Genomic DNA, 27,558 nt, shown 5'->3' with positions numbered 1-27,558 from the left:
CTCTCTCTCTCAGTGTACTCCAAGAACAGCTTCAAACATCTGTTTCTGCATCATTCACTGTTTATTAGCCACCAGTCTGCTGTTGTGTTCAGTGCTGTCGGCCTCTGACAGTAAAGCCTCATTTCTGCTGTTCCATGGAAACTTTTTAAAATGATGACAGATTACAAACTCTCAGCTGTGTCTGTAATCAAACCTCTGTAACTTTGCTTCACTTCAGCAGCATCAGCTCATGTTCACATGTTGCTTCATGGTTTGCTTCAGTTTTTGATCGACTGCAGAATATTTTGAAGGTTATCTGCTATAAAAAGCCAGAAGAGGAAAATCTGCTTCATGTGTTTCTGTTTGATCCTCAGTGACTTTGACACAAAGGCCTCTGCTGTGATGATCACACCTCTGATCAAGTCTCACAGTGTCACAACTGATAAATGATCAGAGTTAGAATATTTCTGACTGTCTGCTGTGTGCCGTGACCTTTGACCTGCTAAAGACAGTCAGCTGTGGATTATTCATTGTTGTGTCTGATACTTAGAACTGTGAGGAAGAAGCTACACAGTTAATCAGGGTCCCCTCTCTCTGAATCAGGAAAGGTGGGCAGGCCGCGTGTGGGCCGCGGGCCATACGTTGAGTATCACTGTTTGAAATGTGAACATTGTTCTGCTGCAGTCAATGGACTAAACCAGAGAAGAAGAAAACAGACTTTACCATGAAGATCCTCAGTGTGGATCAGTATAATATCAGCCTGATGTCTGCAGTTTAGTGTCAGCACAACTTTCACATCATATTCATCTCAGCACAACTAAAACATGCTGACTGACCTCAGAGTTTCAAGTTTACATCCTGGACTCTCCAGGAAACCACACAGATGCTTCACTCCTGGATCCTGCAGGTTGTTTCCCCACAGGTCCAGCTGTCTCAGATGGGAGGGGTTGGACTTCAGTGCTGCTGCCAGATAATCACAGCTGATCTCTGACAAACCACAGCTCTCCAATCTGTATAAAGAATGAAAGATGTAAGTTTATTAGACAAAGTGCTTGAAATCATTCAGTGTTTCATCATCTGTTCAGAGCTGAAGAAGGTTCAGAATGTAGAAGTTTAGAAAATGGAAACTCCAAACAGCTGAAGCCAACAGGAAGCAGCTTCAAACAAACACAACAAGAGAAAAAACTCTGAATGTTTCACATTAAAGTCGTACATTTCTCATAAAAACAGGACAAAGACTTGAAAAAGTCGTGTTTTTCCTTCCAGGAACCACATGGCTTCACTTTTAAAGGTGAAGTGTGACAGAAATGGACATATTTGAAGTCCAACACCTTTTTCCAGTCACATTATTAAAGCAGACAAACTACAAGCTCATTTTCATTCCAACAAGTCATCTTCTGACCTGGACTAACAACACTGGTCTCTATGTGCAGCTGGCTGTGAGACCAGTGCTCAGGGAGCGTCTACAAAGTGCAACACTGAAAGAACATCACACACTCATTTGCTTCCAGCACTTTCACACAAACATCTACTGTCATCATTGTCACCAAACTCTGAGGATCCTTTATTGCAAATTCAAATGGGATCAAATGGTCAGACAAAAGAGGGTTATGAGGAAATATGATGAAATGTTGTGTATTAGCAGCAAGTTATTGAATCATTTTCCTCAGAAACCAAACAAACTGATTGACAAACATGTTTTTACAAACTCAGTGTTGGACTTGGATCAGCAGGATAAGCTGATGTTTAAAGGCATTTGAGTCTCGCTGTATGAGAGTCCAGTTCTTACTCAATATTTATGGATGATGTTCTTTCAGTGTTGCACTTTGTTTGGCACAAAATGAAATTATTTGGCCTCTCAGATGCTTTTAGAGATTCCCAAATGACTGATGATGACATCTCTGGGGTCTGATTGATAGAAAAAAAATGTCTTTGAGACCTTTTGTAACTGACAAACTCTTCATCTGCTAACAACACTGAGTTGAATCTCCATGGCTGATAGTTGGAGCAGGCATCAGGAATACACATTGAAAAAACAAGAGGAGAAATCACCAGAGTCTTATAATCACATTCTGTAACTAAAGGGAGACGTTTTTCTATACAAATATATGTTTTATGGACATTAGAAAAAAAAGAGTATTGACGTGAAGCAGGATTATGAAATCTCCATACATCAGCCAGCCCATAATTATCAAGAAAGCTCTGAATGACGCATGCTGACTTTGGACTAAGTGTACTTTTGTGTGAACTGTGGTCCATAGCAGATAATGAGCAGTTTAGGTCTCCCTCAAAGATGATATTGTGTGATGACATATTGGGGAGCCGCGCAAAGACATTAGTGAAAAATCTGTGATCGTCCCAATTAGAGGCGTAGATATTTGCTAAGATCAAAGGAAAACCATAAACTATGTTTTCTGCACTTAAAATCCTGTAATTTTCTCATAAATCGACAGTGCGGCTTATGGATGAATTCTGGTTGTGCTTACTGACCTCGAACCGATTTTATGTGCTACACGGCGCTCAGAAACCTTTCAAAAGATGTTTTGGTACGACTTTGCTCAGCTACGAGGCTGCACCGCTTGATGGATTGTTGGAGCATTACAGCTACGAGGAGCCTCGCGGAGTGATACGTACTCTGCTTCAACGTAATATTACTGTATTGAGTGTGTATAAGGACCATAAATGGCACCTGTAAGAGACACGGTTACAAAGAGGGTTTCAAACTCCAGGCTGTCAGTCACGCAGTAGAACCTGGGAACAGAGCAGCTGCTTGTTATTATGCTCAGCGTCTGTTTACATTTTGACTGCACGATTGTGAGCTGTTTGTTATGCACAAACACAACATTGTTTTCTTTTATTTATGGAGCATTATTATTTAATAAATGCTGATCATTTATTCCTGAGTAATTGTTTCATGTACATCTACGCTGTATGTTAATAAATGTGCCTGTGTGAGATTTGGGACACAGCTTTGACTAAGAACTCTCTTTTTGTTCGAACTTTCTGGCTTCAAAAATATCGAGATATATATCGTATATCGCCATCCAGCTAAAGAATATCGAGATATGAACTTTGGGTCATATCGCCCAGTCGTAATATTGCAATAGGTTGTCTGTTAAACTCAAGCGGGGCTTGGGCCCTGGCACGGCGTAGCCACACAATCCTGGTAGTAGTGACGCTCGGCTATGACGGCGTGCGGGTTACCAGCTGGCTTTCTCAGGATAGGGCTCCTGTGTGAGCGGTCGACAATAACGTCTTTATCCATACCCAGCACTTCACGTAGTAGCACGGATACGGCCGTGGAGGAGCTCGAGTCCAGGCCCTCTGGGATCCCTATGATGTGGATGTTAGCTCTCCGCTTCCTGCCTTCATCACATTTATCCTTCAGGTCAGACAGCTCCTCCTTCATACTCTCTACTGTAGACTGCAGGGTGGTCACCTCATCGCTCCACATTGACAGCCCATCCTCAGCTTCTTTCACTGTAACCTTTACTCCATCAACTTCGCCGCACGTCGCCGCCATGCTGTTAGCGATCTCATTTCTCAGTCCTTGCACGTCAGCCCTTATATTGTCAAAATCTTCTTTCAATGCATTTCTGACTTCTTCTTTTAACAGCGTACTAATGTCCTCTTTAATGGATTGAAGAAGCTCCAGTTTTAGAGCAGTAGGATCCACATCACGCGCGTCTGTTGAGTCTGCTCTTCAGCGGCCGTAGAGCTGGACGCTGCCCTTTGGCCATCATCGATACTCTCGCCCGAGATCGCACCGGGGCTAAAATATTCACCTGCTCAGCTGTTTTTGATCAGTTTGAGCCTGTGTGGTTTGATCAGGTGGAGGAACGATGTGATGCTATAAAGACATCATCTTGTCCAAATGAAGTTGTTCCAACACGTGTTTAAAAAGATTTTAAAGGTTGTCGGTTCCGACATCTTAGCGATTTTTAACAGCAGTCTTAGTTCAGGTGTTGTACAGCCTGTTTTAAACATGCTGTTGTACAGCCTGTACTAAAAATCTGATCTGGATCCTCTGTCTGCTCAAACTTCAGGCCTATTTCAAAGCTTCCCTTCCTGTCGAAGATTTTGTAAAAGATTATATTTGTTCAGCTGCAATCTGTTGTAAAGGTTTCAGTCTGGTTTTAAAGCTCTTCACAGCACTGAAACTGCACTTTGGAAAGTTCTTAATGATCTTTTATCAGCCACTGATCAGGAGACTCCGCTGTGCTTTTGGATCTGACCGCTGCCTTGACCACAGCATCTTGACCTCACCATTGGAGCATGGCGGCATCAAGGGCGCTCTATTAGACTGGTTCAGCTCTTTTATTAAATCGCATTATTACATTTGGGGCTTATATTTGACGGCAATTTGAAAAACAGCTGAGCTCAGTTGTACAGCGGTCTTTCTTCAAACTGAGGCTTTTATCTAAGGTGAGATCATTTCTATCTTTTAAAAACCTTGAACGGGCGATCCACGTTTTCATGACGTCCCAGCTGGATTATTGTAACTCCTTATATGTTGGAGTTAGTGGGACCTGCCTGGCAAGACTGCAGCTGGTCCAGAAAGCTGCAGCTCGTCTTCTGACACAAGCTCAAAGACATTTATCGTCCCAACAACCACATATACGCTGGTCCCTCGCTGTAACACAGTTCACCTTTGGCGGCCTCGCTGTTTCGCTGATCTTTTTTGTGCAATTTTGCATGCTTTTGTTTTTTACAGCGCGTTGTGTTCTGCGTCCTGATTGGCTGTAGACCATTGTCAGCCAATCTCGTGCCGTGTCTCCTGTACAGTACAGAATGTGTTCAAATTTACAGCAGTGTGACTCTGCAGTGCTGCACTGTATGTTTGTACGTTTTGTCCCAACAAACAACAATGATGACGAGACGTTTTGCACCTGTGGTAGCAGCCAAAGGCAGAGGAAGATGCTGACCATCATAGTTTCAACAAGGAGGCAAAAAGGTTGTAACTGTCCACAACAAGAACATCGTAAGGATGGAGTCAGCTTTGGCTTTGTGGCTCAGTGACCGCAGGAAAAAGAACATCGTGCTGGACACCAACATTATCTGCAGAAAAACTCAAAAGCTTTATGAAACTTTACCTGACAGCGAGGAGCCCAGGCCATGGACGAGTGCTCCTCACACAGAAGCTCATTTAATGCCAGCAAAGGCTGATTTGACACATTTCAGAAACACTTTGCTTTCACTCTTTAATAATGAACTTATTTTTCTATGAAGGTTTGAACTTTGTTTAAACAAGAGAGAAAAGTGTGAAAATGTTCATGCCTGTCTGAGAAAAGTGTAGAAAGTGTGCAGTGAGGGTTTAACTGCCTTAAAACTTCTATAATACTTGTAAAACATAAAGCTGCTACTTCATTCTGAGACTTATTTTTAGAACGTAACTCGATAAACGAGCGACCGCAGTAATGTATTGTGTTTATTTTGAAAACTCTAAACAGGATCTTCAGATTTATTTTGAAAGCTTTATCTGGAAAACACAAACACATAAGCAGGAAACAAAGAGCGTGATATGAAACGATAGACGTTTTCATATGGTCATCATATATACATCGTTCTATCGAACAGCCCCAGCTCCTGCTGTCAGTCTCTGTAAATCTGCTCTTAAAACACATTTGTATTCACTGGCTTTTAATACAGCATGAGAGTTATTTGATATTTGATGTGTGATATTAATATTAGGAGTTATTTTAATCGTTATTTTGGATTCTTGTACAGCACTGTGGTCAACGCTGCTGCTGTAATTAATGTGCTATAAACACATAAACAATCTGCAGTTAAACATCCAAAACTAAAGATGTGATCGCTGCCTTTAGAAAATGTGCTGATGCACAAGATATCAGCTCCATTAAGGTGGAATGTGGCCGTGTTAGAAACATGTTGGAAGAAGTTTGAAGCTGAAACTGTGAAGCTGAGAGTGAAAGAGCTCCAGCGTCTGTCACAGGAAACTTTCTTATTTCCACACTGATGAAAGCATCAAGCTTTGATTTCCTGCTGCTTTTATTGAGTCACACTGTGAAACTGAGCCACAGCTGAACCAGCATCCCTGTACAGCAGACACTTACAGCGCTTGGCTGCTTCCATTGGACCCTCTGCACAGAGCTTCAGTTTCCTCTTCTGGTCCCAAAGTGCAGAACAACAAGGTTTCAAACAGCTTCGTTCCAGCAGCATCAGCCACAGACATGCAGAGAGAATCCTTTGGTTGTGTTGTGTGTTTGCATATCTGCTGTGTTGCTTTGTGAGGATGGATCATCTCCTGCAGCTCCAGATAAACAAGCTGGACCTGAACCTGGTAGCTTCACTTAGAAGACACTTGTGACGGGAACGTGTGAGAAGTTTTGTGCAGACAAGTTTGGATTTAGAGTGTGGGACGAGCTCTCCACAGTCTTTGTGGAGATCCACATTCTGCATACTGCCTGTGAGAAGCTGCAGACATTTGTCCTCCAAATCCACTGAGCAGCTGCTCGTGGTGGTATTAGCTTCATGTGTGCGTGTTAGCATGAAGCCTCGGTCACACTCTGCTGTGGACACGGTCACGGACAGCTGGACGCCTGATGGACGAGTCGTCCTTCCTGTTAAACTTCTTTGAGCATGAGAAGAGCATGAGAAGCTCAGTGGACACTGTTCAGGGTTTTAACTCTCGCTTTCTGATGGGTTTAGATTTTATTATTGTCATTTGTATTAGGAAATATTTAACCATATATTCTTAGAGGTGTATAATCAATTGTGTAGTGATAGGATGTGTGATCTTTAGCAGGCTGCAGGGGCTTGGTGTGTATTCCACACTGGAATGCACACCCACATCCTGGGAGCACGAGAGAGGTCGTACCTTCTCTTATTGTTTTATGGCAGGATTAACGTAGCTACGTCTGTTCTAGTCTAAGTGCTTTTTGTTTAGATGAACTGCTGGACTTCCTCACCATGTTATCTAGGGTGAACCATCTAGGGTGAAGGGGGGTCTACCCTCTTCCTGACCAAGGATGTTATATGACCCTTTGATCAGCAGTACCACACACACACACACACACACACACACACACACACACACACACACACACACACAGTATTCTTTGTTCACATGTATACCTATGTGAGATGCTATATGTTAATGACCCTATGCATATTCATGTAACCACAATAAAAGGAGTGCTATGGGGAGCCTGGCTGAGAGTCTGATGGTGGTCAAGTGGTGGAACGACGCTTGGCTCCAGCCAGGTCTCCCTCATGCATGAGTAAACCAGAGAACTTTGGTGCCTTGTGTCTTGCTTTTTGCTGCGTAGCAGATTGTCCTTAACGTTCCAGTGGATAGGTTCAAACTACAAACCTATCACTTTCACTTCAGCTTCACCAACAACAGCACAAGCAGAGCAGCCCACTGCCTGCATGGCTGGGACAGCGCCCCCTGGTGACTGTAAACCACTACAACATGTAGACGGCCGTCTGCAGGCTGGATGTAGCACCACCGCAGAGACGTGCTGCAGCTCTGTTTAGTTACCCAGCTGACAGCAGAGGCTGTAGTTTACTGTTACCAACATGGAAAACTGAAGCTTCACCAGCTGGAGCTACAGAGCTGGAGAACAAAGGAGACTGAGAGGCCAGAATGATGTGGGAGGAAACATCAAGAGCCTGTTTGAAAGGAGACACATGTGGATGCTGTGCCAGTCTGTGGTCTGTCAGAAGTCAGCTGAGTCACACTGCAAGAAGCTGCAGAATCTCAGAGGAGGAGATTTGGAAGTGTTTGTGGGACAAACTGGACTCAAAGAAAGAAGATGTTTGTGAAGTCTTTGGTGGAGGTGAGCAGTGTGAAGCAGAACACATGCAGATGAATCAGGAGGTCAGCATCAGTGCCTCCTTGTGGTGGACTGTAAAAGAATCAGAGCCAACGCTCCCGTCCACCCTCGGCATGAAGCAGTGCTGTTTCTGAAACAGGAGGACAAGTCCAGAGAAGACAGAGGAAGCAAAGATGAGGGTGGGACAGGACAGCAGGACTTCCTTCACACCTGCAGCTCCATCACACTGCTGTAGCTCCTCTTCATCACACATGTACCTGCAGCCTGTCTTCAAGTCCAGGAGTCACCTCCACACAGTGTAGAAGCCTCCTGTGCAGACCATGGAGTCCAGCCTCTGTCAGGGAAGTCGGCACTAAAGCCTGAAAGACTTCAATCTGTCTCTGCTCCACCCGAGAAAGACCAGCACCGTACTTGTTGTGCATTCAAGGGGGGAACATCAGCACTGCATCGTGGGAACAACACCGCAGGAACAAAGACACAGCACGGCCGATGAAGGACGAGGACAAAGGAAAGGTGAGTGAGAAGACCCTGGTGGTGTGGACGGACCTGCAGGGGCTCCAAGACTGAGGAGCAGAGACGTCCATGTACCAGCTGAGGATGCTGCAGTGATCCAGGGAGCTCGGTCCAATCTGAGGCCGTGTGAACTACGTGGACCACAGTTTCTTCACAGACTTCAGCCACGTGAACATCTGGAGATCCAACAGTGTACGAGCTGTGAGCCATCAGCTGTTTCTCTCATCAGCTGCTGTAATGAGAGCTGCTGGAATCATCTCGAGCAGCAGGAAATCACTGATGTTGTTTCTAACCAAAGATATGGGACTGAGCTCCGCTGAGCTCCTTCTACTTTCATCCAGATAGAAACTGCTACAGTCTGCTGATTATTGCTTTGCCTCCATCACACGAGCTCTTTATCCTGTTCTTCACTCTCATTGGTTCTTTGTCTGCTTGTTTTTACAACAGTAGTCTTCTGATTGGTCAAAGAAGACAATCAGCTGTGACTAAATGTAGCTCCTACAGCAGTGATGGGAATAACTACTGAAGCTAATCCAGTATCAAAGCTCAGGAATCAGCAGCTCCCACCTCGTTTTCTTTCAACAACTATTTTTAGCTGCTGTGTTTTTGTGTTTCTGCAGACCTCAGACATCCTGCTGCTCTGGACAACTTTTTCATTCTTTTGTATCATTATTTTGCTTTTCTTTTATTATTATGTTATATGTATTAATATGTGAAACACTTATTCTTTGTGTTTTTGCTTTGCTCCTGTCAAACTGCTTTAATAAAATCTGCTGCAGTCTAAACTGTGGACGTTCCCTTTTTAACCCTTTGTGAAACAATAAAGGTTTAAATCTGAGTATTCATCTATGTTAGTGTTTAATGGGTCTAATAGGTTGCTTTGGCCTTTCCCAGTAATATCTTCCCTTGGAGTCTGTGGTCCAGGCTTCTAAAACCATCCCAGGTTAACAAGAACTACAATCTAGAGGAGAGCTGCCATAACAGGTGTGACTGATGAGATCTGACCTGCAAGGTTACTCAGGTTTGTTTGTATCAGGACAAGCAGGGAAGCCGCCTGGACGTCAAAGTAGTTAGAGCTGGGCGAGTGTCCTCACCCACATCGGCTTCACAACTCTGCATCATCTACTGAGTAAGACTCAGAGCATCAGAGATTAGAAGGTCTACAAAGAGCTGAACCAGACTTCCTGTATAAAGGTTTTAGTTCCACAGATCGACAGTGTCAGCACAACTAAAACGTGGAGACTGACCTCAGAGTTTCAATTTGATGTTGTGGATTCTCCAGAAGAACACACAGCTGCTTCACTCCTGAATCCTGCAGCTTGTGGTCGCTCAGCTCCACCTCTCTGGGATACGAAGGGTTGAGCTTCAGCACTGCTTCCAGATAATCACAGCTGATCTCTGACAAATCACAGCTCTCCAATCTGTATAGAGAATGAAAGATGTAAGTTTATTAGACAAAGTGCTTGAAATCATTCAGTGTTTCATCATCTGTTCAGAGCTGAAGAAGGTTCAGAATGTAGAAGTTTAGAAAATGGAAACTCCAAACAGCTGAAGCCAACAGGAAGCAGCTTCAAACAAACACAACAAGAGAAAAAACTCTGAATGTTTCACATTAAAGTCGAACATTTCTAACAAGAGTGTTTTAAAGACAGAGTCACTGATGATCATCTTCTGCCCAGTAAAACTTTGGTTTTCCACATGTGAGTGTTAATGATGCACAAAGACTGTGAGTGCAAAGAGGGAGCGAGGAGGATGACAGAGAGATGGTACAGGAGCATCAAGAACCCGGCGAGGAAATGAGCAGAAGGACTTTGGAGCCTGTTGGATTGAAGCTTTCACAGAGACGTGTTTGACTGGACACCACCAGGACAGACTTTTAATCCCAGGATTTGGATGAGCTTTCTGTCTTTATGGTCACAAATGATGCTGTAACTCTGTGAATGTCCTGGAACTGTCAGCAGTGTGGTTACGTCCTTTTGACCTGAGTTTCCACAGCTCTTATAACAGCAGTGTACATTCAGACTGAGACACGCTTCAGTCTGTATGGACCTGTTTCTGTAGCTGCCACCATCATTCTACGGTCGTGTCCAAATTCATGGGCTGCATCCTCCCGAGGACCCGGCCTTTGCGGTCTACGTGGGCTGGGTCCTCAGAAGGTCGGGTAGGCTGGAAATAAACGGCTGGGGAAATTGGACGGTCTAGCCTTCTGATTAGCGTCACCGCTGTCTCGGTGGAGTTTAATAAACTCAGCCGTCTGCTCCTTGCTATCTAAAATATAACAGGACACTGGCGTAAATTCTCGACCGTCTCATACTTCTGTTTAATCAGTTTTCTGTTTGACGTTTAGTCAGCTCTGTAAAGACCAAGGAGGAACCCACCTGGGGGATTAATAAAGTTTTATTTTATCTAATCTAATAACTTTAATCTCAGCCAAACCGATTTACTCACGAACAAACAAAACACTGAAAAAAGCCAAACAATAACATTTTGAGGTTGTCTAAGTGACTTATATATCACGTTTAACCTGAGTAGCGAAAGTCCGCGGTGATCTGAAAATGATGTGCCGGGAGTTGTGCTGTTCTCAGCGGCTTCAGTGACCCTCGAGCTCCCGGCGAGCTATCGAGCTGGTGGGTAGCAGACGTCTCCGAAAACGTCGAAGCACTTTTGCAAATATGCGGTATCTTGATAAACCGAGCAGATATTTGATGTTTACACAGCTACTTTCTCGCCTGAAAATATGTTAAAAGTTTATTTTGTGACCCAGAAAGATTAGTATGAGTAATTTTAAAACTTAGTAGCGGCCGCCATTGTTGGAAACTGGAGTTTGGCTGGGCCGCGCTATGAATTCTGGGATATGGTAGGCCACGAAGGACACACCCGACCCATCCTTCAAATTCGGGGAAAAGGAGGACGCATTTGTTGGCTGCATTCGGAGGAGTCTACGAATTTGGACAGCCTTCGACGTGTCGCTGTGACGTAATCGGTCTACAAATGCGGCCTCAGGAGGATGCAGCCCATGAATTTGGACACGACCTACATGTTTGTACATCAGCTTATCAAATCCTGTCTGCTGTCTTCATTTATTACTCTTCACCTGCTTCACTGTCACTGTGTGGGCGGAGCAGCCTGAGCCCCGCCCACACAGACACAGCTCCTCTCTGGAGCAAAACTTCTGCTTCATCTCCGCCTCTTTTCTTCATCCTCCACCTCTCTTTTCTCTTCTTCGGTGTTCTGCAGCCACAGAGCCTCACAGCCATTAGCACGCCCATACCTGAGCAGCTAGCATTACCCAGCATGCCGTGCAGCAGTGTCAGTTTGTAAATGTGCAAGAATTCCTGCTCCAAACTGTTTCACAGAGTGCTGTGTGCCGTGACCTTTGACCTGCTAAAGACAGTCAGCTGTGGATTATTCATTGTTGTGTCTGATACTTAGAACTGTGAGGAAGAAGCTACACAGTTAATCAGGGTCCCCTCTCTCTGAATCAGGAAAGGTGGGCAGGCCGGGTGTGGGCCGCGGGCCATACGTTGAGTATCACTGTTTGAAATGTGAACATTGTTCTGCTGCAGTCAATGGACTAAACCAGAGAAGAAGAAAACAGACTTTACCATGAAGATCCTCAGTGTGGATCAGTATAATATCAGCCTGATGTCTGCAGTTTAGTGTCAGCACAACTTTCACATCATATTCATCTCAGCACAACTAAAACATGCTGACTGACCTCAGAGTTTCAAATCGACATCGTGGATTCTCCCGAAAATCACACAGATGCTTCACTCCTGAACCCTTCAGGTTGCTGTAGGTTCCACTCAGGTCCACCTCTGTGGGATACGAGGGGTTGGACTTCAGTGCTGCTGCCAGATAATCAAGGCCAATATCTGACAAACCACAGCCCATCAATCTGTATAAAGAATGAAAGATGTAAGTTTATTAGACAAAGTGCTTGAAATCATTCAGTGTTTCATCATCTGTTCAGAGCTGAAGAAGGTTCAGAATGTAGAAGTTTAGAAAATGGAAACTCCAAACAGCTGAAGCCAACAGGAAGCAGCTTCAAACAAACACAACAAGAGAAAAAACTCTGAATGTTTCACATTAAAGTCGTACATTTCTCATAAAAACAGGACAAAGACTTGAAAAAGTCGTGTTTTTCCTTCCAGGAACCACATGGCTTCACTTTTAAAGGTGAAGTGTGACAGAAATGGACATATTTGAAGTCCAACACCTTTTTCCAGTCACATTATTAAAGCAGACAAACTACAAGCTCATTTTCATTCCAACAAGTCATCTTCTGACCTGGACTAACAACACTGGTCTCTATGTGCAGCTGGCTGTGAGACCAGTGCTCAGGGAGCGTCTACAAAGTGCAACACTGAAAGAACATCACACACTCATTTGCTTCCAGCACTTTCACACAAACATCTACTGTCATTATTGTCACCAAACTCTGTGGATCCTTTATTGCAAATTCAAATGGGATCAAATGGTCAGACAAAAGAGGGTTATGAGGAAATATGATGAAATGTTGTGTATTAGCAGCAAGTTATTGAATCATTTTCCTCAGAAACCAAACAAAATGATTGACAAACATGTTTTTACAAACTCAGTGTTGGACTTGGATCAGCAGGATAAGCTGATGTTTAAAGGCATTTGAGTCTCGCTGTATGAGAGTCCAGTTCTTACTCAATATTTATGGATGATGTTCTTTCAGTGTTGCACTTTGTAGACGCTCCCTGAACCTCACAGCCAGCTGCACATGGACCAGCTGACATTACCCAGCATTAGAGGCGGCTGTAAAAAATTCATGTTCCCATTTAAATGGTTTTAATTTGAATAAAACGATGTTGATTCATTCAATCCTGAATCGATGTTTAATATAAATGTATTTTGCCAGAATCTCAGGTTAAAGCTCACAAACTATTTCAACAAGCAGCAAACAGATAAAACAGTAAATGAGAGCAGCTAAACACACAAAGATGGAAACACAGAGCGTGGATCGTTCACTCGACGGCACGTACACGGACACGCCGTCGGGGCTGAAAGTGGACAGCTCACAGATCCTGAAGCTGCAGGTTTCATCTGTCTCCAACCAAAACTGAGTGAAGCAGCAGCAAAAGAAGATCCAAACTCTGCTTCACGTTTGATCAATATGCTCATGAATTCTCTCTGACTTTGGCTGTTCCTGCCTGCACAGCTCTCTCTCTCTCAGTGTACTCCAAGAACAGCTTCAAACATCTGTTTCTGCATCATTCACTGTTTATTAGCCACCAGTCTGCTGTTGTGTTCAGTGCTGTCGGCCTCTGACAGTAAAGCCTCATTTCTGCTGTTCCATGGAAACTTTTTAAAATGATGACAGATTACAAACTCTCAGCTGTGTCTGTAATCAAATCTCTGTAACTTTGCTTCACTTCAGCAGCATCAGCTCATGTTCACATGTTGCTTCATGGTTTGCTTCAGTTTTTGATCGACTGCAGAATATTTTGAAGGTTATCTGCTATAAAAAGCCAGAAGAGGAAAATCTGCTTCATGTGTTTCTGTTTGATCCTCAGTGACTTTGACACAAAGGCCTCTGCTGTGATGATCACACCTCTGATCAAGTCTCACAGTGTCACAACTGATAAATGATCAGAGTTAGAATATTTCTGACTGTCTGCTGTGTGCCGTGACCTTTGACCCTCTAAAGACAGTCAGCTGTGGATTATTCATTGTTGTGTCTGATACTTAGAACTGTGAGGAAGAAGCTACACAGTTAATCAGGGTCCCCTCTCTCTGAATCAGGAAAGGTGGGCAGGCCGCGTGTGGGCCGCGGGCCATACGTTGAGTATCACTGTTTGAAATGTGAACATTGTTCTGCTGCAGTCAATGGACTAAACCAGAGAAGAAGAAAACAGACTTTACCATGAAGATCCTCAGTGTGGATCAGTATAATATCAGCCTGATGTCTGCAGTTTAGTGTCAGCACAACTTTCACATCATATTCATCTCAGCACAACTAAAACATGCTGACTGACCTCAGAGTTTCAAGTTTACATCCTGGACTCTCCAGGAAACCACACAGATGCTTCACTCCTGGATCCTGCAGCTTGTTCTTAGTTGAAGAAAAGGAGGAGTCATTACTCAGGTCCAGCTCTCTCAGATGGGAGGGGTTGGACTTCAGTGCTGCTGCCAGATAATCACAGCTGATCTCTGACAAACCACAGCTCCACAATCTGTATAAAGAATGAAAGATGTAAGTTTATTAGACAAAGTGCTTGAAATCATTCAGTGTTTCATCATCTGTTCAGAGCTGAAGAAGGTTCAGAATGTAGAAGTTTAGAAAATGGAAACTCCAAACAGCTGAAGCCAACAGGAAGCAGCTTCAAACAAACACAACAAGAGAAAAAACTCTGAATGTTTCACATTAAAGTCGAACATTTCTCATAAAAACAGGACAAAGACTTGAAAAAGTCGTGTTTTTCCTTCCAGGAACCACATGGCTTCACTTTTAAAGGTGAAGTGTGACAGAAATGGACATATTTGAAGTCCAACACCTTTTTCCAGTCACATTATTAAAGCAGACAAACTACAAGCTCATTTTCATTCCAACAAGTCATCTTCTGACCTGGACTAACAACACTGGTCTCTATGTGCAGCTGGCTGTGAGACCAGTGCTCAGGGAGCGTCTACAAAGTGCAACACTGAAAGAACATCACACACTCATTTGCTTCCAGCACTTTCACACAAACATCTACTGTCATTATTGTCACCAAACTCTGTGGATCCTTTATTGCAAATTCAAATGGGATCAAATGGTCAGACAAAAGAGGGTTATGAGGAAATATGATGAAATGTTGTGTATTAGCAGCAAGTTATTGAATCATTTTCCTCAGAAACCAAACAAAATGATTGACAAACATGTTTTTACAAACTCAGTGTTGGACTTGGATCAGCAGGATAAGCTGATGTTTAAAGGCATTTGAGTCTCGCTGTATGAGAGTCCAGTTCTTACTCAATATTTATGGATGATGTTCTTTCAGTGTTGCACTTTGTTTGGCACAAAATGAAATTATTTGGCCTCTCAGATGCTTTTAGAGATTCCCAAATGACTGATGATGACATCTCTGGGGTCTGATTGATAGAAAAAAAATCTCTTTGAGACCTTTTGTAACTGACAAACTCTTCATCTGCTAACAACACTGAGTTGAATCTCCATGGCTGATAGTTGGAGCAGGCATCAGGAATACACATTGAAAAAGCAAGAGGAGAAATCACCAGAGTCTTATAATCACATTCTGTAACTAAAGGGAGACGTTTTTCTATACAAATATATGTTTTATGGACATTAGAAAAAAAGAGTATTGACGTGAAGCAGGATTATGAAATCTCCATACATCAGCCAGCCCATAATTATCAAGAAAGCTCTGAATGACGCATGCTGAGTTTGGACTAAGTGTACTTTTGTGTGAACTGTGGTCCATAGCAGATAATGAGCAGTTTAGGTCTCCCTCAAAGATGATATTGTGTGATGACATATTGGGGAGCCGCGCAAAGACATTAGTGAAAAATCTGTGATCGTCCCAATTAGAGGCGTAGATATTTGCTAAGATCAAAGGAAAACCATAAACTATATTTTCTGCACTTAAAATCCTGTAATTTTCTCATAAATCGACAGTGCGGCTTATGGATGAATTCTGGTTGTGCTTACTGACCTCGAACCGATTTTATGTGCTACACGGCGCTCAGAAACCTTTCAACAGATGTTTTGGTACGACTTTGCTCAGCTACGAGGCCGCACCGCTTGATGGATTGTTGGAGCATTACAGCTACGAGGAGCCTCGCGGAGTGATACGTACTCTGCTTCAACGTAATATTACTGTATTGAGTGTGTATAAGGACCATAAATGGCACCTGTAAGAGACACGGTTACAAAGAGGGTTTCAAACTCCAGGCTGTCAGTCACGCAGTAGAACCTGGGAACAGAGCAGCTGCTTGTTATTATGCTCAGCGTCTGTTAGTTTACATTTTGACTGCACGATTGTGAGCTTTTTGTTATGCACAAACACAACATTGTTTTCTTTTATTTATGGAGCATTATTATTTAATAAATGCTGATCATTTATTCCTGAGTAATTGTTTCATGTACATCTATGCTGTATGTTAATAAATGTGCCTGTGTGAGATTTGGGACACAGCTTTGACTAAGAACTCTCTTTTTGTTCGTACTTTCTGGCTTCAAAAATATCGAGATATATATCGTATATCGCCATCCAGCTAAAGAATATCGAGATATGAACTTTGGGTCATATCGCCCAGTCGTAATATTGCAATAGGTTGTCCGTTAAACTCAAGCGGGGCTTGGGCCCTGGCACGGCGTAGCCACACAATCCTGGTAGTAGTGACGCTCGGCTATGACGGCGTGCGGGTTACCAGCTGGCTTTCTCAGGATAGGGCTCCTGTGTGAGCGGTCGACAATAACGTCTTTATCCATACCCAGCACTTCACGTAGTAGCACGGATACGGCCGTGGAGGAGCTCGAGTCCAGGCCCTCTGGGATCCCTATGATGTGGATGTTAGCTCTCCGCTTCCTGCCTTCATCACATTTATCCTTCAGGTCAGTCAGCTCCTCCTTCATACTCTCTACTGTAGACTGCAGGGTGGTCACCTCATCGCTCCACATTGACAGCCCATCCTCAGCTTCTTTCACTGTAACCTTTACTCCATCAACTTCGCCGCACGTCGCCGCCATGCTGTTAGCGATCTCATTTCTCAGCCCTTGCACGTCAGCCCTTATATTGTCTTCTTTCAATGCATTTCTGAGTTCTTCTTTTAACAGCGTACTAATGCCAGCAGATGACTCGTAATCTGGAGAGGAAATGGTGTGTCACAAATCTAGAGGATCATCATTTAGCCTGGAGAAATAGTTTGCTGCTTTATAAGAAAGCCCTCCGCAAAGCCAGAACATCTTACTATTCATCACTGATTGAAGAAAATAAGAACAACCCCAGGTTTCTCTTCAGCACTGTAGCCAGGCTGACAAACAATCAGAGCTCTTTTGAGCCAACCATCCCTTTAACGTTAACTAGTAATGACTTCATGAACTTCTTCACAAAGAAAATTTTTTATCATTAGAGAAAAAGTTACCAATAATCATCCCACAGATGTAATATTATCTACAGCTACTCTTAGTACCATTGATGTTAAGTTAGACTCTTTTTCTCCAATTGATCTTTCTGAGTTAACTTCAATAATTACTTCCTCCAAACCATCAACGTGTCTTTTAGACCCCATTCTCCCATGCTCAAAGAAGTCCTGCCATTAATTAATTCTTCGATCTTAAATATGATCAACCTATCTCTAATAATCGGCTATGTACCACAGGCCTTCAAGCTGGCTGTAGTTAAACCTTTACTCAAAAAGCCATCTCTAGACCCAGCAGTCTTAGCTAATTATAGGCCAATCTCCAACCTTCCTTTCATATCAAAAATCCTTGAAAGAGTAGTTGTCAAACAGCTAACAGATCATCTGCAGAGGAATGGTTTATTTGAAGAGTTTCAGTCAGGTTTCAGAGCTCAGCACAGCACAGAAACAGCTTTAGTGAAGGTTACAAATGATCTTCTTATGGCCTCTGACAGTGGACTCATCTCTGTGCTTATCCTGCTAGACCTTAGTGCAGCATTCGATACTGTTGACCATAATATCCTATTAGAGCGATTAGAACATGTTGTAGGTATTACAGGTACTGTGCTGCAGTGGTTTGTATCATATCTATCTAATAGACTCCAATTTGTGCATGTAAATGGAGAGTCCTCTTCACACACTGAGGTTAATTATGGAGTTCCACAGGGTTCAGTGCTAGGACCAATTCTGTTTACACTATACATGCTTCCCTTAGGCAGCATCATTAGAAGACATAGCATACATTTTCACTGCTATGCAGATGACACCCAGCTCTATCTGTCCATGAAGCCAGATAACACACACCAATTAGTTAAACTGCAGGAATGTCTTAAAGACATAAAGACCTGGATGGACGCTAACTTTCTGATTCTTAATTCAGATAAAACTGAGGTTATTGTACTCGGCCCTGAAAAGCTTAGAAATATGGTATCTAACCAGATTCTTACTCTGGATGGCATTACCTTGGCCTCCAGTAAAGCTGTTAGGAACCTTAGAGTCATTTTTGACCAGGACATGTCCTACAACGCACCATCCATCCATCTTCATCCGCTTTATCCGAGGCCGGGTCGCGGGGGCAGCAGCCTAAGCAAAGAGGCCCAGACCTCCCTCTCCCCAGCCACCTCCTCCAGCTTATCCGGGGGAATACCAAGGCGTTCCCAGGCCAGCCGAGAGATATAATCTCTCCAGCGTTTCCTGGGTCTGCAACGGGGCCTCCTCCCGGTGGGACATGCCTAGAACACCTCACCCAGGAGGCGCCCAGGGGGCATCCTTATCAGATGCCCGAACCACCTCAGCTGGCTCCTTTCGATGTGGAGCAGCAGCTGCTCTACGCTGAGCCCCTCCCGGATGGCCAAACTTCTCACCCTATCTCTAAGGGAGAGGCCAGCCACCCTTCGGAGGAAGCTCATTTCTGCCGCTTGTATCCGTGATCTCGTTCTTTCGGTCACTACCCACAGCTCGTGGCCATAGGTGAGGGTAGGAACGTAGATCAACCGGTAAATTGAGAGCTTCGCTTTTACACTCAGCTCCCTCTTCACTACGACGGACCGGTGCAGCGTCCGCATTACTGCAGCTGCAGCCCCAATCCGTCTGTCGATCTCCGGCTCCCTTCTCCCATCACTCGCGAACAAGACCCCAAGATACTTGAACTCCTCCACTTGGGGCAGGAACTCATCCCCGACCCGGAGTGGGCACTCCACCCTTTTCCGGCTGAGAACCATGGCCTCAGATTTGGAGGTGCTGATCCTCATTCCCGCTGCTTCACACTCGGCTGCGAACCATTCCCGATGAAGCCAACAGAACCACATCATCCACAAAAATGAGAGATGAGATTCTGAGGCCACCAAAGCGAAAGCCCTCCGCCACTTGGCTGCGCCTAGAAATCCTGTCCATAAAAATTATGAACAGAACCGGAGACAAAGGGCAGCCCTGGCGGAGCCCATCACCCACCGGGAACGAGTCCGACTTATTGCCGGCAATGCGAACCAAGCTCTTGCAACGGTTGTATAGGGATCGAATGGCCCGTAGCAATGGGCCAGACACCCCATACTCCCGCAACACCTCCCACAGGACACCCCGAGGGACACGGTCGAATGCCTTCTCCAAGTCCACAAAACACATGTAGACTGGTTGGGCAAACTCCCATGCACCCTCAAGTATCCTCGAGAGGATAAAGAGCTGGTCCAGTGTTCCGCGACCAGGACGAAAAAGGCATTGTTCCTCCTGTACCGAGGTTCGACTAGCGGACGAACTCTCCTTTCCAGCACCCTGGCATAGACTTTCCCAGGGAGGCTGAGGAGTGTGATCCCCCTGTAGTTGGAACACACCCTCCGGTCCCCCTTCTTAAAGATGGGGACCACCACCCCGGTCTGCCAGTCCACAGGTACTGAACTGGCAGACATAACAAATAAAAGTTATTAACCAGGATCCATGTTTTTGTCACAAACACTGAATCAGCTGATTCACTCTTTATGTTTCTGAGTTTGTTTTGTGATTATAGTTCTGGTTTCTGTTTCTGTGTCTTCACTGTGTCCCACGTCTCCTTACTTTGGACTCTGTGTTATATTTCCTGTTTTACTTTGACAGTCCTGTGTTACTGTTTCCTGTCTCGTGTGTGTAATTGGTCCCAGCTGTGTTTCCCTCCTCTCCCGTTCCCTGATTACTAAACTGCGTCCACGCCGCCGGCGCTCCTCTCCACAGCTGGATTCCAGGATTTCAGAGCATCCAGCTGTGGTGAGTGATGGAGACACTTTCTCTGCTCCCTCAGTAATCAGGACAGTTTATTGAACATCAGAGGACATAAAGGACTGTTTTTCACCTGCCCGTTCTGAACCTGGACATTAAAGACTGCTGGCTTCAAGGACATTAATCCCAGTGTCAGCCAGCCAATAACAGCCTGTGTTTTTCAGCTCTTTAGGAGTCAGAAATGAGAAAGACACAGACTGCTAACCGCTCCCTGCAGGAAATAAGCTCCGCCTCTTCCTGTCCTGTATATGAGTGATTCTGACAAGAGACACAATGAGTTTTCTGTTTATTGTGACTTAAAGCGAGCAGCAAAGACACTAAACTGTGTGTTTCCAGCTGAAGCTGCTTTTTGTGTTGCTCCCACAATCCTGTCTAAAACAGTCAGTGAGGAAAACTCAATGTGACTTCAGAGTGACAGAGGTAAGCGATTAATGTTGTAGCTGACGTCAGACCCTGGAGATTTTGGCGGAAAATTAAAGCGAATGGTAGTTTAGAATTGAGAATTGTCTCAGAGTGACGCTGAAAAACTAGTTCATGCATTTATTACTTCCAGGCTGGACGACTGTGATTCATTATTATCAGGAAGTCCTAAAAACTCACTGAAAAGCCTTCAGCTAATCCAAAATGCTGCAGCAAGAGTCCTGACAGGGACTAGAAAGAGAGAGCATATTTCTCCTGTTTTGGCTTCCCTTCATTGGCTTCCTGTTAAATCCAGAATTGAATTCAAAATCCTGCTCCTCACATACAAGGTCTTAAATAATCAGGCCCCATCTTATCTTAATGACCTTGTAGTACCATATCACCCTATTAGAGCACTTCGCTCTCGCTCTGCAGGCCTACTTGTTGTTCCTAGAGTATTTAAAAGTAGAATGGGAGGGAGAGCCTTCAGTTTTCAGGCCCCTCTTCTGTGGAACCAGTTTGGATTCAGGAGACAGACACTATCTCTACTTTTAAGATTAGGCTTCAAACTTTCCTTTTCGCTAAAGCATATAGTTAGGGCTGGACCAGGTGACCCTGAATCCTCCTTTAGTTATGCTGCAATAGACGTAGGCTGCCGGGGGATTCCCATGATGCATTGAGTTTTTCCTTTCCAGTCACCTTTCTCACTCACTATGTGTTAACAGACCTCTCTGCATTGAATCATATCTGTTATTAACCTCTGTCTCTCTTCCACAGCATGTCTTTTATCCTGTCTTCCTTCTCTCACCCCAACCGGTCGCAGCAGATGGCCCCGCCCCTCCCTGAGCCTGGTTCTGCCGCAGGTTTCTTCCTGTTAAAAGGGAGTTTTTCCTTCCCACTGTCGCCAAAGTGCTTGCTCATAGGGGTTCATATGATTGTTGGGTTTTTCTCTGTATCTATGAAGCGCCTTGAGGCGACTTTTGTTGTGATTTGGCGCTATATAAATAAAATTGAATTGAAATTGAATGTCCTCTTTAATTGATTGAAGAAGCTCCAATTTTAGAGCAGTAGGATCCACATCACGCGCGTCTGTTGAGTCTGCTCTTCAGCGGCCGTAGAGCTGGACGCTGCCCTTTGGCCATCATCAATACTCTCGCCCGAGATCGCACCGGGGCTAAAATATTCACCTGCTCAGCTGTTTTTGATCAGTTTGAGCCTGTGTGGTTTGATCAGGTGGAGGAACGATGTGATGCTATAAAGACATCATCTTGTCCAAATGATGTTGTTCCAACACGTGTTTAAAAAGATTTTAAAGGTTGTCGGTTCCGACATCTTAGCGATTTTTAACAGCAGTCTTAGTTCAGGTGTTGTACAGCCTGTTTTAAACATGCTGTTGTACAGCCTGTACTAAAAACCTGATCTGGATCCTCTGTCCGCTCAAACTTCAGGCCTATTTCAAAGCTTCCCTTCCTGTCGAAGATTTTGTAAAAGATTATATTTGTTCAGCTGCAATCTGTTGTAAAGGTTTCAGTCTGGTTTTAAAGCTCTTCACAGCACTGAAACTGCACTTTGGAAAGTTCTTAATGATCTTTTATCAGCCACTGATCAGGAGACTCAGCTGTGCTTTTGGATCTGACTGCTGCCTTGACCACAGCATCTTGACCTCACCATTGGAGCATGGCGGCATCAAGGGCGCTCTATTAGACTGGTTCAGCTCTTTTATTAAATCGCATTATTACATTTGGGGCTTATATTTGACGGCAATTTGAAAAACAGCTGAGCTCAGTTGTACAGCGGTCTTTCTTCAAACTGAGGCTTTTATCTAAGGTGAGATCATTTCTATCTTTTAAAAACCTTGAACGGGCGATCCACGTTTTCATGACGTCCCAGCTGGATTATTGTAACTCCTTATATGTTGGAGTTAGTGGGACCTGCCTGGCAAGACTGCAGCTGGTCCAGAAAGCTGCAGCTCGTCTTCTGACACAAGCTCAAAGACATTTATCGTCCCAACAACCACATATACGCTGGTCCCTCGCTGTAACACAGTTCACCTTTGGCGGCCTCGCTGTTTCGCTGATCTTTTTTGTGCAATTTTGCATGCTTTTGTTTTGTACAGCGCGTTGTGTTCTGCGTCCTGATTGGCTGTAGACCATCGTCAGTCAATCTCGTGCCGTGTCTCCTGTACAGTACAGAATGTGTTCAAATTTACAGCAGTGTGACTCTGCAGTGCTGCACTGTATGTTTGTACGTTTTGTCCCAACAAACAACAATGATGACGAGACGTTTTGCACCTGTGGTAGCAGCCAAAGGCAGAGGAAGATGCTGACCATCATAGTTTCAACAAGGAGGCAAAAAGGTTGTAACTGTCCACAACAAGAACATCGTAAGGATGGAGTCAGCTTTGGCTTTGTGGCTCAGTGACCGCAGGAAAAAGAACATCGTGCTGGACACCAACATTATCTGCAGAAAAACTCAAAAGCTTTATGAAACTTTACCTGACAGCGAGGAGCCCAGGCCATGGACGAGTGCTCCTCACACAGAACCAAGCTCATTTAATGCCAGCAAAGGCTGATTTGACACGTTTCAGAAACACTTTGCTTTCACTCTTTAATAATGAACTTATTTTTCTATGAAGGTTTGAACTTTGTTTAAACAAGAGAGAAAAGTGTGAAAATGTTCATGCCTGTCTGAGAAAAGTGTAGAAAGTGTGCAGTGAGGGTTTAACGGCCTTAAAACTTCTATAATACTTGTAAAACATAAAGCTGCTACTTCATTCTGAGACTTATTTTTAGAACGTAACTCGATAAACGAGCGACTGCAGTACTGTATTGTGTTTATTTTGAAAACTCTCAACAGGATCTTCAGATTTATTTTGAAAGCTTTATCTGGAAAACACAAACACATAAGCAGGAAACAAAGAGCGTGATATGAAACGATAGACGTTTTCATATGGTCATCATATATACATCGTTCTATCGAACAGCCCCAGCTCCTGCTGTCAGTCTCTGTAAATCTGCTCTGAAAACACATTTGTATTCACTGGCTTTTAATACAGCATGAGAGTTATTTGATATTTGATGCGTGATATTAATATTAGGAGTTATTTTAATCGTTATTTTGGATTCTTGTACAGCACTGTGGTCAACGCTGCTGCTGTAATTAATGTGCTATAAACACATAAACAATCTGCAGTTAAACATCCAAAACTAAAGATGTGATCGCTGCCTTTAGAAAATGTGCTGATGCACAAGATATCAGCTCCATTAAGGTGGAATGTGGCCGTGTTAGAAACATGTTGGAAGAAGTTTGAAGCTGAAACTGTGAAGCTGAGAGTGAAAGAGCTCCAGCGTCTGTCACAGGAAACTTTCTTATTTCCACACTGATGAAAGCATCAAGCTTTGATTTCTTGCTGCTTTTATTGAGTCACACTGTGAAACTGAGCCACAGCTGAACCAGCATCCCTGTACAGCAGACACTTACAGCGCTTGGCTGCTTCCATTGGACCCTCTGCACAGTTTCCTCTTCTGGTCCCAAAGTGCAGAACAACAAGGTTTCAAACAGCTTCGTTCCAGCAGCATCAGCCACAGACATGCAGAGAGAATCCTTTGGTTGTGTTGTGTGTTTGCATATCTGCTGTGTTGCTTTGTGAGGATGGATCATCTCCTGCAGCTCCAGATAAACAAGCTGGACCTGAACCTGGTAGCTTCACTTAGAAGACACTTGTGACGGGAACGTGTGAGAAGTTTTGTGCAGACAAGTTTGGATTTAGAGTGTGGGACGAGCTCTCCACAGTCTTTGTGGAGATCCACATTCTGCATACTGCCTGTGAGAAGCTGCAGACATTTGTCCTCCAAATCCACTGAGCAGCTGCTCGTGGTGGTATTAGCTTCATGTGTGCGTGTTAGCATGAAGCCTCGGTCACACTCTGCTGTGGACACGGTCACGGACAGCTGGACGCCTGATGGACGAGTCGTCCTTCCTGTTAAACTTCTTTGAGCATGAGAAGAGCATGAGAAGCTCAGTGGACACTGTTCAGTGTTTTAACTCTCGCTTTCTGATGGGTTTAGATTTTATTATTGTCATTTGTATTAGGAAATATTTAACCATATATTCTTAGAGGTGTATAATCAATTGTGTAGTGATAGGATGTGTGATCTTTAGCAGGCTGCAGGGGCTTGGTGTGTATTCCACACTGGAATGCACACCCACATCCTGGGAGCACGAGAGAGGTCGTACCTTCTCTTATTGTTTTATGGTAGGATTAACGTAGCTACGTCTGTTCTAGTCTAAGTGCTTTTTGTTTAGATGAACTGCTGGACTTCCTCACCATGTTATCTAGGGTGAACCATCTAGGGTGAAGGGGGGTCTACCCTCTTCCTGACCAAGGATGTTATATGACCCTTTGATCAGCAGTACCACACACACACACACACACACACACACACACACACACACACACACACACACACACACAGTATTCTTTGTTCACATGTATACCTATGTGAGATGCTATATGTTAATGACCCTATGCATATTCATGTAACCACAATAAAAGGAGTGCTATGGGGAGCCTGGCTGAGAGTCTGATGGTGGTCAAGTGGTGGAACGACGCTTGGCTCCAGCCAGGTCTCCCTCATGCATGAGTAAACCAGAGAACTTTGGTGCCTTGTGTCTTGCTTTTTGCTGCGTAGCAGATTGTCCTTAACGTTCCAGTGGATAGGTTCAAACTACAAACCTATCATTAATTGGTCCTTCGAGAGCCGGATCCCTGGAGTCGACATTCACCGAGGGGAAAAGAGACACGCCGACAGACTGACGTCAGCCAGGACTTATAGAGGTCCTGCAGCAAAGTCCCGAGGCGTGAGAATTCGTCATCGAGCCGGTGGATTAGCCGTCTGTTTTTTCTCCTCGATGGATGACGATTGACGGGATTCGGGACTGATGCTACTCGCAATAAGCAACACCAAGTAGGTATGTGAAAAATCTAAGCCACTGTGTGAGGCTGAGTTGTAAAGTCTTTATCACTGTGTGCGATAAAGCATGTAGTCACTGTGTGCGACTATTCTTTGCCGCTGTGTGCAGCAAAGCGCGCATCCACTGTGTGAGGTTGCGTTGAAAGTCTTTATCACTGTGTGCGATAAAGCGCGTGATCACTGCTATGTAAGTCTTTGCCACTGTGTGCGACAAAGCACGCAGTCACTGTGTGAGACTGCGTTGAGACAATAGGCCTAATTTTTGTTGTTTGTGTGTGAGGATATTTTTTGTTGTTGTTGTTGTTGTGTGAGTGTGTGCGGAGCAGAACACGTGGTCTGTGACGTCGGCAGCTGTTGTTGTTATTATGGGTTCCCAAGCAACCAAGAGTGTGTCAGAGGGTGACGAGAAGTTTATGGTGAAATTCGCTCCCGGTAGCGCAAAGTATTTAGGACATTGGCGCAAGAAATATGATTTTGAAGGTAAATTGGTTGTAGGACAATGTCAAATGTTAGTAGACCAGTTGACAGTGAAAGCAGCTTGTGCGACAGGGAAATTGAAACAGGAGAGAGAGTTACAAGTGGCGTCCGCTAAATTGTGGTTAGAACAGGCGCAGAAGAGACAGGAGGCAGTGACTATATATACTGACAGTCAGTATGCATATGCTACACTTCATTTCTTTGCCGCTCAGTGGTCAAGACGAGGCATGACAACATCAACAGGTAAACCTGTGGAGCATGCGACATTGTTGCAGGCCCTGTTGAAAGCAGTCTTACTGCCTAGTAAAGTTGCGGTTTGTAAATGTGCAGCACACACACGTGGCACTGACCCCATTGTACTAGGCAACGCCTTTGCAGATAAAATTGCAAAGGAAGCGGCCCTTGGAACACATGGGGTTCATGTTCTGGCGTCACAGGAGCAAACTACGCCCATCACACATGATGTGTTAGCAGACATGCAGTCACACTCACCTCCAGCTGAGAAGCAGCTGTGGCTCACTAAAGGAGCAAGCCTGCGAGGTGATGTCTACTATCTTTGTGATAAACCTATATTGCCTAAGAACCTATATAGGACTGCTGCAAGTTTGAGCCACGGGCTCTGCCATGTCTCGACAGCTGGGATGGTGGCAGCAGTCGAACGGCAGTTTTTCACACTGGGATTCAATGCTTATTCAAAACATTTTTGTAAAGCATGTTTAATATGTTGTAAACATAATGCTCAGGGAAACCTCAGACCTAGGAGAGGAAAGTTTCCCAGACCCAGCTACCCATTTGAAGTAATCCATATGGATTTCATTGAGTTGTCTAACTGTAACACCTACAGGTACTGTCTGGTGATTGTGTGCCCGTTCTCAAAGTGTGTAGAAGTTGTCCCCACTAAGAAAGCAGATGCTATTTCAGTGGCTAAAGTGATATGCAAAAATGTGATCCCAGAGCATGGGATCCCCCAGACTATTTACAGTGACAATGGTCCTCATTTTGTGAATGAAGTAATTGAGAAAATGTCACAACATCTGGGGATAACGCTGAAAAACCATTGCTCATATCACCCACAAAGTGCAGGGCTGGTTGAAAGGACTAATGGCACAGTAAAGCTGAGACTCAGGAAAACAATGGAGGAAACAGGCAGAACATGGGTAGACTGCATTGAGCTAGTGAAAATGTATATGAGAATCACGCCAACTGATAATGGCCTAACGCCTTTTGAAATAATATATGGCAGGCCATTTAGAGTTCCAGTGTTTTGTAATGATAATGATAAAGCAGAAGAAGAAAACACACTAGCAGACTGGATGATTAAAATGCTGAAAAGCAAAGAAGTCATGAGTGCAAATAATCTGCCAGATGATTCTGTTTCTGTACAGGAAGAACGTCTGAAGCCAGGGGACTGGGTACTGATAAAGGTCATAAAGAGGAAGTGCTGGTCGAAGCCACGGTGGGACGGACCATACCAGGCTCTGCTGACAACACCAACTGCTGTGAAGATTGCAGAACGACCCACC

At 44.2% G+C, this 27,558-nt stretch overlaps 2 protein-coding genes across 2 annotated transcripts in view; both read right to left on the bottom strand.

Annotated features, from left to right (window-relative positions):
- Nucleotides 1–27,558, bottom strand: part of LOC309701482 (uncharacterized protein) — a 2,150,955-nt gene that overhangs the window by 2,104,985 nt on the left and 18,412 nt on the right. Inside the window, exon 6 of the mRNA XM_082525718.1 lies at nucleotides 816–989. Coding sequence (XP_082381844.1) covers nucleotides 816–989 — 174 coding nt within the window. The remainder of the gene's footprint in view (nucleotides 1–815; nucleotides 990–27,558) is intronic.
- LOC309700200 (ribonuclease inhibitor-like) lies at nucleotides 7,816–26,390 on the bottom strand (the record flags this gene model as incomplete). The annotated part of the gene is made up of 5 exons (XM_082523648.1): nucleotides 7,816–7,908; nucleotides 8,036–8,087; nucleotides 9,584–9,712; nucleotides 12,010–12,189; nucleotides 26,386–26,390. 5 exons carry the CDS (start codon nucleotides 26,388–26,390, stop codon nucleotides 7,816–7,818), a joined length of 459 nt encoding a protein of 152 aa, XP_082379774.1.

Source organism: Aulonocara stuartgranti (assembly GCF_965226115.1).
Source record: "Aulonocara stuartgranti genome assembly, chromosome: 23".
Classification (NCBI taxonomy): Eukaryota; Metazoa; Chordata; class Actinopteri; order Cichliformes; family Cichlidae; genus Aulonocara; species Aulonocara stuartgranti.
Note: the sequence above shows the minus strand (reverse complement) of the source record. Positions and strands in the feature narration are given on the sequence as shown.